Raw genomic sequence first — 16,519 nt, 5'->3', positions numbered from 1 at the left:
TGGCAGAGAGTGAAGCAGAGAGATCAGTGATCACGTGGCATCTCCGTTTGCCACATCCACAAAAACTTAACACCGTCCATTTTTAAGGACTAATACTCAGAGTTTCAAAACTATAAAGACTAAAAACCATCAAAGTTCTGAGCAGGGACTAAAAACAAAATCGCCTGATAATTCATCAACAACTACTAATACTTGTTGCTTAAAGGAAGATCTACCAACAAAAAGACTTTCCAATACTATAGTTAGTAAAAGAATTTAGGATCTATAAATTATTATCAAATGAGTATTCATTAAGAAATATTAATTGTATTTATAAGAGTGAGACCGTTTAAAAAAAACTTAATAAATATTATTAAGTCATGTTCTTTAATATATTTATTAAACAATATAAATATATATATATATATATATATATATATATATATATATATATATATATATATATATATATATATATAAACTTTGGTATGAAATGTTATAGAACATTACAAAAGAAAACATTAAAAATAAATAGGTGATTCATAACAAATTTTTTTGCAAAAACATTGACAATAAGGTAAAATGTTTATTGGAAAAAAGTCAATTGAAATGTATATGTGCGACTATTTCGGATTCTAATGTATTGTTTAGAGATTACTTATAATGCACTTAAAAAAACAAAATAATTTGAAAGTTAGATACATATCATCATACGGATGAACACAGTTTTCAAATTTTAAAAATCTTGTGAGAATCTTAATTCTTATGAAGCTGAGTTTTTACGCCACTGTTGCTGTACTTCGTGTTGCTACATGTTATTTACTTTTTAATTTTAGGTCCGTTTATATTAATTAATAGCCCTAACGTGATTCACTTCAATAATTTATATCAGACCTGGTACTATTTTTCCATCATGTTAAAAGAGATTGTCCAAAGAGGGTTGGTGAGGGTGGCATGGTCATTTCCTTCTTTTACCAACCCCACGCTCATTCATCCTCATTATTCGCGCTTCTGTCTGCGCTGCTTCCTTCACATTTAGTCCCAGACCGCGCTATCACTTGGAATTCAAAATTAGCTTATATTTTATGTGATTAATGAAATTGAAAATTACCAAGCGACGATAAAGATTAAATTGTTTAAAATGTACATGATTAATATGAAAAATAATAAAATGAAATGATATCATAGTTAAATTGGGAATGTGAAAGTGAGGGACATGAAGAACGCAGTGAAGATCGGAGGTTGGAAGGAGAGAGTGTAATAATAGGAAAAGTAGGTGAGGGATTGATCCGGAAGGAAAGGAATGGGCTTGGTGAAGAGGAGTGTATTTAAATGGAAGGGGAGGAAGAGGAAGAACATCGATCCAAGAACAAGAGGAACAACATCGTTCCAAGAACAAGAGGAACAACATCGTTAATCGATAATGGCGTTGCTGGTGGAGAAAACAAGCAGTGGGAGGGAGTACAAGGTTAAGGACATGAGCCTCGCCGACTTCGGAAGATTGGAGATTGAGCTGGCGGAGGTTGAAATGCCGGGTCTCATCTCCTGCCGCAAGGAGTACGGACCCTCTCAGCCCTTCAAAGGAACCAGGATCACTGGCTCCCTCCACATGACCATCCAAACCGCCGTCCTCATCGAGACCCTCACTGCCCTCGGCGCTGAGGTTCGCTGGTGCTCCTGCAACATCTTCTCCACCCAGGACCACGCCGCCGCTGCCATCGCCCGCGACAGCGCCGCCGTCTTCGCCTGGAAGGGCGAGACCCTCCAGGAATACTGGTGGTGCACCGAGCGCGCCCTCGATTGGGGCCCCGACGGTGGCCCCGATCTCATCGTCGACGACGGCGGTGACACCACTCTCCTCATTCACGAAGGTGTAAAGGCGGAGCAGGCCTACGAGAAGACGGGACAGTTTCCGGACCCCTCCTCCTCTGACAACGCCGAGTTCCAGATCGTGCTCACCATCATCAAGGAGGGCTTGAAGACCGATCCCAAGAAGTACCACAAGATGAAGGACAGACTGGTGGGCGTCTCCGAAGAAACCACCACCGGTGTCAAGAGGCTCTACCAGATGCAGGCCAACGGCACCCTCTTGTTCCCAGCCATCAATGTCAATGACTCTGTCACCAAGAGCAAGGTATCTATTCGTCGCTCATTTCCTCCTCTTTTTCACATATTACGAGTTTTTACGTTGTGTTGTGTGGCCTTGTGTTGTGGGATCGCAGTTCGATAACCTGTATGGTTGCCGTCACTCCCTCCCCGATGGACTTATGAGAGCCACTGACGTGATGATCGCCGGTAAGGTTGCCGTTGTTTGTGGTTATGGAGATGTTGGGAAGGGTTGCGCCGCTGCCATGAAGCAGGCCGGGGCTCGTGTGATTGTGACGGAGATCGATCCCATCTGTGCTCTTCAGGCTATGATGGAGGGTCTTCAGGTTCTCACCCTGGAGGAGGTTGTCTCTGAAGCGGACATCTTCGTGACCACCACCGGGAACAAGGACATCATCATGGTGAGCCACATGAAGAAAATGAAGAACAACGCGATCGTGTGCAACATTGGGCACTTCGACAATGAAATCGACATGATGGGGCTTGAGAACTACCCTGGTGTGAAGCGCATCAGTATTAAGCCTCAAACCGACAGATGGGTTTTCCCCGAGACGAAGACAGGCATCATTGTGTTGGCCGAGGGTCGTCTGATGAACTTGGGGTGTGCGACGGGCCACCCCAGCTTTGTGATGTCTTGTTCCTTCACGAACCAGGTCATCGCTCAGCTTGAGCTGTGGAAGGAGAAGGGTACTGGCAAGTACGAAAACAAGGTTTATGTTTTGCCCAAACAGCTTGATGAGAAAGTTGCTGCCCTCCACCTTGGCCAGCTAGGAGCTAAGCTCACCAAACTCACCAAAGATCAGGCCGATTACATCAGTGTCCCTGTTGAGGGTCCATACAAGCCTGCTCATTACAGGTACTGATCAGAGGGACAATCAAGACAAACATTCTTTTTCAAATTTCTGATAGAATAGAAGCTTCTTTGTATTTTTTCTTTTCCTAGGATCACAATACGACCAAATGGGTCTCAATAAGGCTTTCGCTGCGGCTGTGTGGGTTATGATTTAGCAGCTATCATATTTATTCTAGTGCATCTTTCCTATTCGAAACAGAATATGCAAGAAATCTTGTTATTTTGACGTCTCCTTCCAAACCGTCTCTCACAAGTTATGTTCTAATTCGTTTTCATTTGGTCACTGAAACTGAAACTAGTCCTAACCAAGTACACCAATCCCGTTCAGACACAAATTAAAGTTTCTGTCTACATCCAATTTTGTAATTCTTTGATGCCCTCCTGTTTTATTTCAAAAGCTCCAACTAAGCTGCTGATATAATTTTCTTAAGAATATCACGTCACTGAAATTTATATTATCAGTTGAACTCAAAGATTGATTAATATCATGTAAAACAAGAAGCTTCTGATTGAAGTACACGAAATAATATATATATATATATATATATATTGAATTGATATAGTAAGAGGACATCAAGTGCTGTTTGATTATCTTGTTTTAAGATAGGAAAATATTTTTTTAATAATTTTTTTAAAAACTTTTTTACCGTTGCCTAATTGATAATTTATTATTTTATTATTGGTTTCGAATATAGTAATAGTTTATTATTAAAAAATTATTAATATGTCATGTTCTTTAAGATACTGTGGTTGGAAATAAGCTTAAAAAATGGTTTGAAGTTGAAAGTCCAACTAATAATAAATATTAGTAACTGGAAATTGTAAGAGGCCAACATCTGGGAAGGGGCTAGATTGAAATGGCAAACAAGAATTGCATGGTGAGGATCATACTTAAGATCTTCAAAACAGAGATTGTGGCGGTGAGAGGAGAGAGAAAGTAATAGACTCAGTGAATCACACCTTTAGTGTGAAATTTCTTACACTAAGTAATGGTGGTTTTTTTTGCTAAGCAAAAAAGGACACTTATATACTTAAATAAGTCATACAAGGTAAACCAAGACCTGATACAGTATTAAGTCAATGATATTACAATAAACCGACACACAATGTCCTTACCATACAGACCTCCCACCACAGCCAACAAATCATAGAAATACACTACTGAATTACACCCAGACTAAGTAATGATTGTCGTAGTACAGATCTTAATGGTGCAACAATAAATGTACATAAAAAGGGAAATTATGCCCATATTTCTACACCCTGACTAGTTGATCAATGTGGTCCTTAATGACTATAAGCTTTTGTTTGCAGTGCAACAGGGGTTACTTACAGAGAGTGGGCACCTGGAGCTAAGGTATGTTTCTAGTCAATTATTGGTATTAGCAATGCTTCTTGTTTTTTTGGTTGAAATTATTTTTCAGTGTCATTCATTGTTTATATGATTATTTATGTAATTATGTAATGACTGTGGTATTCGTATCTGTATTAGTATGAAAGTTAAAAAAATAAAAGAAAGATATAAATACTCCTAGAGGCATCTAAAGTGTTTGATCTGATGTGTACGATTACTATTTTGGAGCACGTTTGCATCTTTGGTAGAGTCTCTTTGAAGTTAAATTTTAATATATCTCTGCTTAATTATGCATTTGGTAAGAGTGTTATAGTAGTTCTTCATTGCACTCGATCACACGTATTGCATTGACTGTTAGCCTACTTGAATATGTAAGAATTAAAAAAAAAAACATGTTCATATATGTTAGAGTTAATTTAGGACTTGTTGGACTTCTCTATATTGCTTGATTGAATTATGCTCTGAGACTTTCTCGTTCATAATGTGGTTAAATTTGAACAGAATCTACTTGTGGTAACTGATTGTCAGTGTAATGATAAGCACTAGCTACCTGAAGGTGAAAATGCAGTTATTTGGTTAAATTGGAAAGACCTAATTAATAATCTACCATTAATTTATGATTTAAGCAGCGTCTGACTCTTTCCATTCGAAATGATTCTGTATTTTCTTATTAAGTTTGGAGAAAATCCATTTTGGATCAATGTTATCAAAAGGTGGTGCCAGCATGGTTGTTTTGTCAGTCATTGCCATCTGACATCTGCTAACAATTGGATGTTGTATGTGTAGTGTGTCTCTACTTGAAGACACAATATATAGCTGTCTTTTAATTTCCTCTCCAAAACATTATGGATGGTATTGATTGCTTTTCAGTCAGCAGCATTAATTGGAGACTTCAACAATTGGAATTCAAATGCTGATGTAATGACTCGGATATGTTATCTTTCATTGGTCTTCAAAGTTCATACATGTGAACTTTAATGTACTTTTTTTTTTATTTCATTAATAAGCCCTTGTTTGTAAATAAGAAGTTGAACGTCTTGCGGTCTCAACTTTGTATTCTTTCCTCTGTTTGACCTAGAATCTAACCTTCTTTCCCCCTGGTTGTAGATAGTGTTATTTGAACTTAGTTGACAATTGTATTTGCTATTAGCAACCTTTAAATGTTGTAATTTTTACTTTACAGAATGAGTTTGGTGTTTGGGAGATTTTTTTGCCAAACAATGTGGATGGTTCACCACCAATTCCTCATGGTTCTCGGGTCAAGGTAAATTTTTTCCTAAACAATTTGATGGATCTAGATAGTCTTCATTTGATTGTCTTTATTTTTATTTCTTTATCTAATAAATAACTTATATTTTAGTTGTTTGAGTATTCATATAGGCAGGGAATTTTATATCATAACTAATGAGTATTTTTTCAAATGTATGTTCTGGTTCCTCATATTTGGTACTTAAACAATTTTTCAATTAGTGCTTTTCTTTTTAAGAAGAGCTACACTCTGAAAGGAGATAAAATTTGTCAGAAGTATGAAGAAGAATGCTCTTGGTTTTATCACAACTCACTAACAAGTGACATGGGATGTCTAAAAAGTTCTCCTCTATAATTTTCAAACTTGCGGATTCTTTTTTTGCTAGAGAACCTTTTTACTTGGATAATCATACATGTAAACAATTTCTAGATGTCTTGAATTAAGTCTCTTAGTATTCTCTCTGTGAAGTGTGAGAGCTAGCTAAATATCTCAATCATATTTGTAGATCCGCATGGATACTCCCTCTGGAGTCAAGGACTCGATTCCTGCTTGGATCAAGTTTTCTGTACAGGCTCCTGGTGAAATTCCATACAGCGGAATATACTATGATCCCCCAGAAGAGGTAAGCTTCTAGATATCTTACATGTTAGTTTACACTTAGACAGAAATGACAAATCTAGATATTTCTTTTACCTTACATTTGTTATGAGTTTGGATTTGTATCTTTAGCTTGACTTGATCTACCACAACGATGTCGGCAGTTTTGTAGTATTTTTAAGTCATTGCAATTTTTTCTTACATTAGGAGGAATGATGTAAGTAATTTCTCTTTTTAATTATTAAAAAATATAAATAGAGAATAGGTGGCAGAATGCAGGATAATGTTGAAGATAGTTTAGTTAGTATATCAAATAAAAATATTTGTTGATAACAATAATTTCAGTTATGTTTAATTCTTTTACCATGCACTTCTGCATTAAGTTTTTCTTTTTAATATTTACAGGAAAAATATGTATTCAAACATCCACAGCCAAAGAGACCAAAATCACTTAGAATATACGAGTCACATGTTGGAATGAGTAGTCCGGTAAGATCATGTTTTTCTTTTTTTTTTGTATGTAAATCAGTAAGTCATCTATTTCCTTTTCCTGTATGTATTGTCTTTTTTTGAAAGTCAATTATCTATAACAACTTAAATTGGTCATTTTTTAATCATGATTGACCAAAGATCATATGACTTAACTCACTTTCCCAACATGTTATGATAGCAGCCTCCCTCTTCCTCCTAGCATATTACTAATTCTGTTTTTTGTTTATTTTTCATGTCTACTTCTGAAAAGACAAGTGGTTACCATTAGAGGCTTGTCAAGTGCATCCTATTAATGACTGGGTATTGGATTGTGATTATGCAAAAGAAACCAAATAGGATTGCACTATCAAGTAGATACCACCCAAAACTAAAGTTGCTATTGTTAGAAGTTTAGGAAATGGGAGGGAATTTTCTTAGCAACTGACAACAGGGTTAGCTAAATCCCTGATTTATTTCCTTCTTATCTATTCCCTTATAATTTCTCTACAATATTTACTTGAACAGATCTGCATAGTAGCTGATTTACTTGCTGTTTTATTTCGTGTATTGACATATTTGAACAGGTTAGACTAGTCAAATACTAACCAAAAGTTTCCTTGTATAACTATAGGCTAAGCTTTTTGGTAGTGTTAAAGTTCTTATTTCATGATTTCCTCTATGATGGCTCATTTTCTTGACCTAATTAGACAAGACCAACCTTGTCAAAAGGGAGGTGAGACATTACAAATCTACCAACTGGGGTCAGCAAACAAATCACTGTTTAAAAATAGGACAGGATCTCTATTTGGTTGGTCCTCAAGCAAATTGAGGCACTTACCATCCAGGACCTCATCCTAAAACACATCCACATTGATGGTGTTTTTCAGCTCTCCCAACCGAGAAAGGTAATAGGAAAAACTGGGATTGAATTTCAGAACTTCAACCTTATGATCATGGTTGAATTTCAACTGGTTGGTGTTGCAAGGAGCTAAAATAAAGTGAATATTAGTTAGAAACTGTTAGAGAAGATAATTTGTTGGTTAGAGGGTTTGAAGAAGGGTGAAAGAATTCATTCAGAGATTTGGAAGATTTGTAACAAAGGAAGGACCATTTGAGATTAAAACTGTTCAATGATCTGTTTTGTTTTTATCAATTTCTTATATTTCTTTCCAGAGTTCACAATAGTAGATGTCGACTAGGCTTACATAAAGACATTCACAAGATCCCTCTCTAATTTGATTATCATACTTCAAACAAAATATAACCTATCTAGAAATGTCAAAACTGCAAATAGTTATTTGTGTCCTAATTCTTTTAATGTTTGTCAATATGAAATTATCTTGTTATTCACAGAAGTAGCATTAGTAACTGCTATGTTTATCATAAAAGCTAAGCTCAATGAATTAGTGGTTATGTGCAACAACATTTCAAATCTTGTAAAAGAAAACTTAGTTCTTTACTGAACATTTTTAGGATTAGAGATAAATCTGTAAAGTTCAAGAAAAGTGTCTATTTGGAGTTTCAGTTTTTTTTCTACCATCAACAATATTGTGAACCATGTGGTGCAGGAGCCAATGATCAACACATATGCCAATTTTAGAGATGATGTACTACCTCGAATTAAAAAGCTTGGCTACAATGCTGTCCAGATTATGGCCATTCAAGAACATTCTTATTATGCCAGCTTTGGGTAACTTCTCAGTTTTCTTTCTTATTATGCCAGCTTTTTGCAACTCTTCTGTTGTCATTTTTCCTTTGCTCCCAAATTGTTGATTGTCCCAATGAGATTCATAATATAACAACCAGCAGGCAGTTTTTGTGTGCTATATTTCTGGTTTCTCAATAAATTAGTGTTTTTCTTAGTTTTGATGGTCTGATTGTACTAATAGTGTTGTGCATGGTGCAGGTACCATGTCACAAATTTCTTTGCACCTAGCAGCCGATTTGGAACTCCAGAGGAACTTAAATCTCTAATAGACAAAGCCCACGAACTAGGTCTGCTTGTTCTGATGGATATTGTACACAGGTAAAGACTATTCCTCATACATATTATTCTTTTCCTTATTTTGTTGATATCTCTATTTCTTTCCTTTTAACCTTATTTTCAATTTTCAATACATCAATGATACTATTTTTAAGGTTTTATTCCTACAACCTTAGATCTGATTGTGAAAATAATATATTGTGAATGTAGCCATTCATCAAATAATACTTTGGATGGCCTAAACATGTTTGATGGAACTGATAGTCATTATGTTACGTGCCTGACCTCGACAATTGCCTCACACCGAGAACGGAACAATACTTACGTGAATAAAAATACTTTATTATTGAAATTCTGGAAATAAACGAACACAACCAATGACTGGGAGCAGGTTCTCCGTCAGCCACCCGAGAGCATAACCTCTCTTACAATTCCTCAATAATCAAAAACATACCCTAACCCTAGGTGCCTCTCCTAATTAATACTAATTAGTCCTTCCAGAAAAGGTAAGGAATAATCATAATTGCCTATTTATTATAATTAAACTTAATTGCCTATTTACTGCAATTATCTGGAAAGAATAAATCTGTCCTTATTAACTCTATTTATTACTGTCTTAATTACAGTAATAATCTGCCTATCCGCTGGCCCGCCATTTATTATGGACGCTCGTCCACGCCCCTTGTAGGGACGCTCGCCCTCGCGTCCACGTTCTGCTCGTTCTCGCTCCTCCTCGCCCCTTGCCCTGTACGTTCGTCCATGTTGGGGGTTTCGTCCTCGCCGCGCTCGTCCTCGCCCACCATCTCTGTACGTTCGTCCATGTTGGGGGGTTCGTCCTCGCCGCGCTCGTCCTCGCCCACCATCTCTGTACGTTCGTCCATGTTGGGGCGTTCGTCCTCGCCCATCATCTCCCTCCTGACTCTCTTCCTCTGATACACTCGCCAGGCCCTAACATTACCCACCCCCTGAAGATCAACCTTGTCCCCAAGGTTGAAGTCAGGATATTGGTCGTGGATGGTAAGGGCATCTTCCCATGTAGCCTCGTCAGGTCCTCCCCCTTCCCATTCGACCAAGACCTCCTGCCGTGCGTCGTCCCCCTGGTGCACTTGCCTGTTATCCAACACTCTGACCGGTCGTGGCGTCGGTTCTGCCACCTCCAAATCCTTGGGTAACTCTGACTCGACCTGGTGGTCCCCTACGGCCTTCTTTAATTGGGACACATGGAACACGGGGTGTATTCGGGCGGTCTCTGGTAATTGCAGCTTAAATGCAACTGCTCCTACCTGCTGAATGACCAAGAAGGGACCATAGTAGCGAGCGGCCAATTTAGACTGCACCCCGGACGACATCGTCGTTTGACGGTGAGGTCTAATCTTCAGATAAACCCAATCTCCCACTCCTACTTGGGACGGTGTGCGTGCTTTATCTGCTTGCCTTACCATTAACTCCTGTGCCCTGGCGAGATGGAACTTCAGCTGGCGGAGGGCTTCATCTCTCGTCTGTAATTCCTGATTGACGGACTCCACTAAGGTCTCTCCTGGGACGAACCTATGCAGGGAGGGTGGCGGTCTCCCGTAGACAGTTTCGAAGGGCGTACACTTGGCTGATTCCTGATAGCTGGTGTTGTACCAATATTCCGCCCATGGTATCACCGTGCTCCAGCCCTTGGGCTGCTCTGAACAGAAACACCTCAGATACCCTTCCAGGATCCGGTTGAGAACCTCTGTCTGTCCATCCGTCTCCGGATGATAGGCTGTGCTCATCTTCAGTCGAGTGCCTTGTAACTTGAACAGTTCCTTCCAAAAGTTACTTAAGAACAGTGGATCCCTATCACTTACGATCGAGAGTGGTACCCCATGTAAGCGGACGACCTCTTTCACGAAGATTTCAGCTATAGTACGAGCGGAATATGGGTGTTTTAGGGGTATGAAGTGTCCGTACTTGCTGAGCCGATCCACCACCACTAGGACAGCATCAAATCCTTTTGACTTGGGTAGTTTGACAATAAAATCCATGCTTATCTCCTCCCATATGGCGTTGGGAATGGGTAACGGCTGCAGCAGTCCTTGCGGAGATGAGGTGAGATACTTATGCTGCTGACAAATTAGACAGTGGGCCACGAAGTCGGTCACTGCTTTCTTCATCCCCACCCAGTAAAGTGATTGTGCCACCTTGCGGTACGTCCGGTAAACCCCTGAATGGCCTCCCGTGGGCGTAGAATGAAATTCTGCTATCAGCTTGGGCACCCAGGCCGAACGAGCGGACAGCACCAGCCTCCCTTTATAGTGCAAACGCTCGTTCTCCAGCGTGTACGAGGGGTGGGAGTTGGGGTCCTTCTTTAAGTCCTCAATCACCTTCCGCAGCTCCTCATCTGCCTCGACCTCTTCCAAAATCTCTCTGAAATCTTGCCAATATGGCCGAACCACCACTCTTAACTCCTTCTCATCCCGCAGCTCATCCTCATCCTTGCGTGATAGGGCATCAGCCACCTTGTTGGTCACCCCGGATTTGTACACGATCTCAAAGTCGTATCCCAGGAGTTTTGCCAACCAATTCTGCTGGTTTTGTGTGGTGATGCGTTGCTCCAAAAGGTACTTCAAACTCCTCTGGTCCGTGTGAACCACAAACCGCTGCCCCAGTAGGTACGGCCTCCAATGTTGTATGGCCAAAACCAGCGCCATGAGTTCCTTCTCATAGATGGACTTCCCTATCGTTCCCTCCGACAGCGCTTTGCTGAAGAAGGCTATGGGCTGCTTCCCTTGCATGAGTACCGCTCCTATCCCCCTCCCAGATGCGTCACACTCAATGTGGAACGGCTGATTAAAATCCGGAAGAATCAATACCGGGGCTGTCGTTATGGCCTTCTTCAACTTAAGCATGGCGTCCTCTGCTTGCTCCGTCCACGCGAACTGCCCTTTTTTGAGGAGGTCGGTCAAAGGCCTGGCGATCTTCCCGTAATCCTTGACGAACCTCCTGTAGTAGCCGGTTAGCCCTAGAAAACCCCTCAAGGCCTTCACTGTCTTCTGTAAGACCCGTTTTTTTTTTTGTTAGAGTAGTGGGGGGTATGGTGGGGACATGGTGGTCACCCATCACTTGCATTATTTGAATGCAATTATTGGGGTGCTTGGTTACGGGGGAGGGCTTGGAAAAAGAAGGGGGAGGGTCTCATTATTGGGGTGCATTATTGGAGTGGAAGGAGAGGAAGGGAAAAAGACGGGGGGAGTGACACCTCTGTGGTGGTAGCTGGGAACGAGGGAAAACTCTCTCTGCATGGACTGTGAAGTGCTGGTCTCCAAAGCTGGATGTGTGCCTCCTGGATATGACGGTTGCTGCTCACTCTGCTGGACGGTGGACGAAGATGACTGGACGGGTTGCTGCACTTCTTTGATGGCTGGTGCTCTGCCGATTTGTCGGATCGGAGAGCATCTTCCCCACTGGACTTGGAGATGGCTGGACCGTGTTGGTAGCTGCAGCTTCTTCCTTTTCTTCCAAGAGGTAAGGGGAGTTTGATTTACTTCCTTGATTTTGAGATATTTTGTGGTTACTGTAAATCTGGGTAAAATTTGGGAAGAAGGAGATGAAGATTAAGGTTTCTGGGTTTTCTCTGCATTCTGTGCGATTCTGCAGAATTCTGTAGAATGCACGTTCGTCCAATTTTGGTGAGTCAAAATTGCACGTTCGTCCAAATTTGGTGAGTCAAAAGTGGACGTTCGTCCAATTAAAGTGTAGAACGAGTGTTCGCTCCACTAACGCTCGTAGTCGGTCTAATTAACCGTTCGGTCTTGCCTCCTTCATTAACGAGCGTTACGTTCGTTCTGGGATTGTTCTGTGAGCGTTCGGTTTTGTGTTTTAAGGTTTCGAGCGTTCGCGTTCGTCCTTAGGTGAAGTTGTTATGCACAAGACATTCGTCCAAGTTACTCGACCAATTAGTGGTTGGCAGGAATGGGTTGAGCGTTCGTTTATGGTGATATAAGGTAACGAGCGTTCACGTTCGTTGGTAATTTAGACGTTCTTCCATAAGTGTTATAGTGAGCGTTCGTCCTTAAATGTTATAGTGAACGTTCGTCCTTAAATTTTATAGTTAGCGTTCGTCTGTTATAATGAACGTTCGATTTCGTATTAGGAGAGCGTTAGCGTTCGTCCTTCATTGTCAGTGTAACGTTCGACCTTGGTTTAATTGTGTTAGTGAGCGTTCATCATTAAGCTGGTATTATTAGGTTTGAATCCTGGACGTTCGGTTTTGATGTATTAGTGTACGTTAGGCCTTAGTGTATTAGCGATTTATAGCGTTCGATCTGGATAAGGTGTCCTGAGGTTTAGATTATTAGCGTTCGGAAAATATGGAATTGTATTCAGCGTTCGACCTATAGAGTATGATTTTCTAGCGTTTGCGCAAATAGTCTAAAGTCAAATGAGGTTAAGAAAATACGTTCGTTCTTGGTAGTAGCGTTCGGTCTTAATCATGCTTTGGCTTAGGCATTTAGCGTTCGTTCTTGACGGGAGAGCGTTCGGCTTTAAGGGTTCAGTTTAGATCATGAACGTTCGTTTTGATGAATTAAATAGCGTTCGGTCATAAGTTGCTTATTCTTAAGTTTGGATCATAAGCGTTAGTTCTTGGATATCAGTGAGTGTGAAGCTCGTTCTTAACTTGGTATTCTCGGGTAACAATCCTGAGCGTACGGTCTCGATAGCGAACGTCCATAGGTTGTAGAGAACGTTCGTCCTTAATCGAATATTCTAAAGTTTGAATCTTAAGCGATCGATCTCAAAATCTGTTAGTGATTGTTAGCGTCCGATCTTGATCACTTAGTCTTAGGCTTCAATCTGAAGCGTTCGGTCATATTATGTGTTAGTGAACGCTCGGTCTTGATAACGTTTCAGTTAGTGAGCGTCCATAGTGAGCGTTCGATCTTGGTGATGTTTATGGTTAGTGATCGTTCATATGGAACGGTCGTTCTCGATGATGTTTGTCCTCGGGTAGTACTCGTCATAGAGAGTGTTCGTCTTGATGGAGGTTAATCGTTGAGCGCTCGTCCAAACAGTATTGAAGTCAATAGGGTGTTCGGTTTTGAGCGTTCGGCCTAGTGTTTGATCTCTCAGTGTTTGTTCTATGACTGTTCGGTCAAGGTTCGGAGTTTTAGCGTTCGGTTCAATAGTACATGATTCCCTAGCGTTGTTCCAAGTATGACCCAATCAAATAGTGTTCGATAGATGGCGTTCGGCAGATAGCGTTCGGTCTCAGAGCGTCCGTCCATGTAACGTTCAGCAAGTAGCGTTCGACCATTAGTGTTGTTCTGTAGCGTTCGCCCAGTAGCGTTGTCAGTAGCGTTCGGCCATTAGCGTTCGTCCAGTAGCGTTGTCAGTAGCGTTCGGCCATTAGCGTTCATCCTGTAGCGTTCGTTCAGTTGATTCGATGAATAGTGCTCGTTCAAATGTATTATACAAATAGTGTTAGATTCTGAATTTGAATGGAATTAAATGTATAAAGGTTGGAATATATGCTGTAATGTGATATGTGTGAATGCATGAGATGTGATAATAACTGTAAGGAATGCATTTTATGATGTTGATATGAGATTGTGGAGAGGTTTTGTAATTATATAATGTGAATTGAGAAATATGAGTATGGTATGAATCTCATGGAGAGATTCTGAAATGTTATTGTATTAGTGTATATGTTGATGTTGAGGGTCCCGTAGTTGGAGGTTATCCTGATACTCTAATATTTCATCCAGTCTCAAGTAGAGAAGGATGAATTATGTGGTGAGAGGAGCAGGAGGTCCTGGTCTATGTGCCGGTTTTGGACATAGTGAGGGGACTAACCTTGTGAATGGTATGGAGTATTTTGAAAGTGTATTTGTAAGAAAAATTTGAAGTCATCACAAGTGCATAACCTCCCGTGACCGCTCATCAACGTATCATCCGGATGAGTGTCTAGCAGGAATTGTGGTATGATGGTAAATGAGGATGTCTGACATAAATTTTATATGATGTTTATATCAAAGCATTTATGCATGTTTTATAACTGTTGTGTTGTATGTTAGCTCACCCTTACTTGTTTGTTTGTGCCGGAAAATCTTTTTGCGATGATCGTATAACGTAATTGTTATACGGGAGCAGATGAAGGATTGTCGCGTGATCATGTGCAAAGGAAGGAAGAGATGGAAGAACAAATTAGAAGGATTCAATATTATCTTTGTAGTCAACTCTGAGCTTAAATCTTATATATAGATTCAAGTATGAGGTTACGGGGTGTTACCGTAAATGTATTATTACAACATTTAAAATTTTGAATTTTAAAGGGTGAATTTTTGGGATGTTACATTAATGGTATCAGAGCAGTTCGTCCTTAGGATGAACTCTGTGTTGTGGGTCTATCGTGCCTTCTCTGTGAAGAATTGAGTCTAAATGGTATAATTTACCATTTCCTCTAAGTCTATAATAGTAGAGTGTGTCTCTAACTAGAAGTTTTGAGAACAGAAAACGTCTTGATAAGAGTAATGAGGGTGCACACTCATGGCTTTTACCATAGATGGTTTTCCTTTCTTAAATCTGAAGGTTTGAGGTAAGAATGAGTTAGAGTTTAGTGTTGTTTCCTGTAGTAATTCCTGTTTTGCTCTTGCTTTTGTGGTAGTGTAATGTGCTCGATAGTAGTATAGGAAAGTATATTCAAGGGCAACTTGAATTGTATACCTTTATTGGAATTGGTTTAAGCCCTTGAGACAAGTTCTTGCCTCGAAGATAGGAGCTAGAAGACTAAAAGTTAAGCTTCGGAGGACGAGTGAAGATATTGGAGTTTAGAAGTAATGTTATAGGAGAAGAAAATTTCAAGAAAACAAAGTTAGAAGATCTTAAATCGTACGTTCGCAAAAAGTTCAGAGGTTAGATTCAGGAAGCTGTGGATAAGCATGGTTGTAGCAAGGTTTGAGAAATGAGTTGGGTTTAGTATATCAGTAACGTCAACAGTCAGAAGAAATGGAAGTGTTGGTGAGAAACGGAGTAACACTGTGAGAGTTTGGTAACATGAATCTAGGTATCAGTGATTATTGGAATTTGAATAAGAAAGTGGTGGATGGCCTAAAGTTTAAGTTAAGAAAGGAATAGAAAATTCTAAAATGGACTAAGGGAAATAAGTATCAAGAAAGGAAGTAGAAGGAGAGGATTTCGAGAGGCAGTCAGATGAGGCATAACATGAGGTCTTTGAAGAGGAATGAAGTATTGTTAGGATCTTAGGTTAAGTGAAAAATTTGAAGGAAATGATCAAGTTTTACCAGCAAGTGGATGATTCAGAGTCAAGTTTAGTTGGATGTTTCAAGATTAGTAGTTCACGCAGAAGAAAGGTTTGAGCATAGGCTAAGATGCAAGGTTTCAAATGATAAAGAGAAAGATATGTCTCTGTCAATCAGTGTCTTTAGGCAAGACCTCCTGGAAGATCATGATTGCTTCTTAGTGTTATCACCTATGGAAATGACTCAAGTCTCAGATCTTGCGGCGCAGGAGAATCGGAGTATAAACCTCGTTGTTGTGAATGACTTCTTAGATGTTTTTCCTGAAGAAGTTTCTGGTTTACCTCCTTCACGTGAGCATGAAGATCACCTAAGGTCAGTGTTTGAGGTTGAGAGTATGCAAGCCAGAAAGGATTTGTTAGTTCAAGTGCAACCAGTAAGGATTGAGGACGAACTGTCAAACGAGTCAAGGTCATCTGGGATGGTAGAACAGGCAACTCTACCTAGAAGTTAAAGGATGATATGGGAGAAACCTACCTTGACTAGTTTTGATAGGCATAATTTTCGAGGACGAAAATTTTTGTTGTTGGGGAGAATGTAAGACCCGTTTTTTTTTTTGTTAGAGTAGTGGGGGGTATGGTGGGGACATGGTGGTCACCCATCACTTGCATTATTTGAATGCAATTATTGGGGTGCTTGG

The 16,519-nt window shown here is 40.0% G+C and overlaps 1 protein-coding gene across 3 annotated transcripts; it reads left to right on the top strand.

Moving 5' to 3' along the window:
* Positions 1-953: 953 nt before the first annotated feature.
* Positions 954-9,346, top strand: LOC148197919 (adenosylhomocysteinase-like). Of its 3 annotated transcripts, XR_015779962.1 has the most exons (11): positions 954-2,113; positions 2,202-2,941; positions 4,253-4,295; positions 5,163-5,223; positions 5,477-5,556; positions 6,047-6,163; positions 6,544-6,627; positions 8,178-8,299; positions 8,516-8,635; positions 8,804-9,099; positions 9,220-9,346. XR_015779962.1 is itself a non-coding variant. In XM_088092129.1 (10 exons), exons 1-10 carry the CDS (start codon positions 1,403-1,405, stop codon positions 8,955-8,957), a joined length of 2,232 nt encoding a protein of 743 aa, XP_087948255.1. In that variant the 5' UTR covers positions 954-1,402; the 3' UTR covers positions 8,958-9,147. The 3 variants fall into 3 exon arrangements, 2 of the variants coding, with proteins under 2 accessions (XP_087948255.1, XP_087948256.1); XM_088092129.1 differs by lacking the exon at positions 9,220-9,346 and having other exon boundaries at positions 8,804-9,147; XM_088092130.1 differs by lacking the exons at positions 4,253-4,295; positions 5,163-5,223; positions 5,477-5,556; ... (4 more) ...; positions 8,804-9,099; positions 9,220-9,346 and having other exon boundaries at positions 974-2,113; positions 2,202-3,164.
* Positions 9,347-16,519: the final 7,173 nt, after the last annotated feature.

The sequence above is a fragment of the Vigna umbellata genome, chromosome 5 (assembly GCF_029865625.1).
Source record: "Vigna umbellata cultivar VRB3 chromosome 5, Vumbellata_1.0, whole genome shotgun sequence".
NCBI classification, from domain to species: Eukaryota; Viridiplantae; Streptophyta; class Magnoliopsida; order Fabales; family Fabaceae; genus Vigna; species Vigna umbellata.
Note: the sequence above shows the minus strand (reverse complement) of the source record. Positions and strands in the feature narration are given on the sequence as shown.

Coding starts and splice junctions, on each gene's coding strand:
- LOC148197919 (XM_088092129.1), top strand. CDS start 1,403: ATGGCGTTGCTGGTGGAGAAAACAAGCAGTGGGAGGGAGTACAAGGTT. Junction 4,296..5,162: donor AGTGGGCACCTGGAGCTAAG/GTATGTTTCTAG, acceptor ATTGCTTTTCAG/TCAGCAGCATTAATTGGAGA. Junction 5,557..6,046: donor CTCATGGTTCTCGGGTCAAG/GTAAATTTTTTC, acceptor TCATATTTGTAG/ATCCGCATGGATACTCCCTC.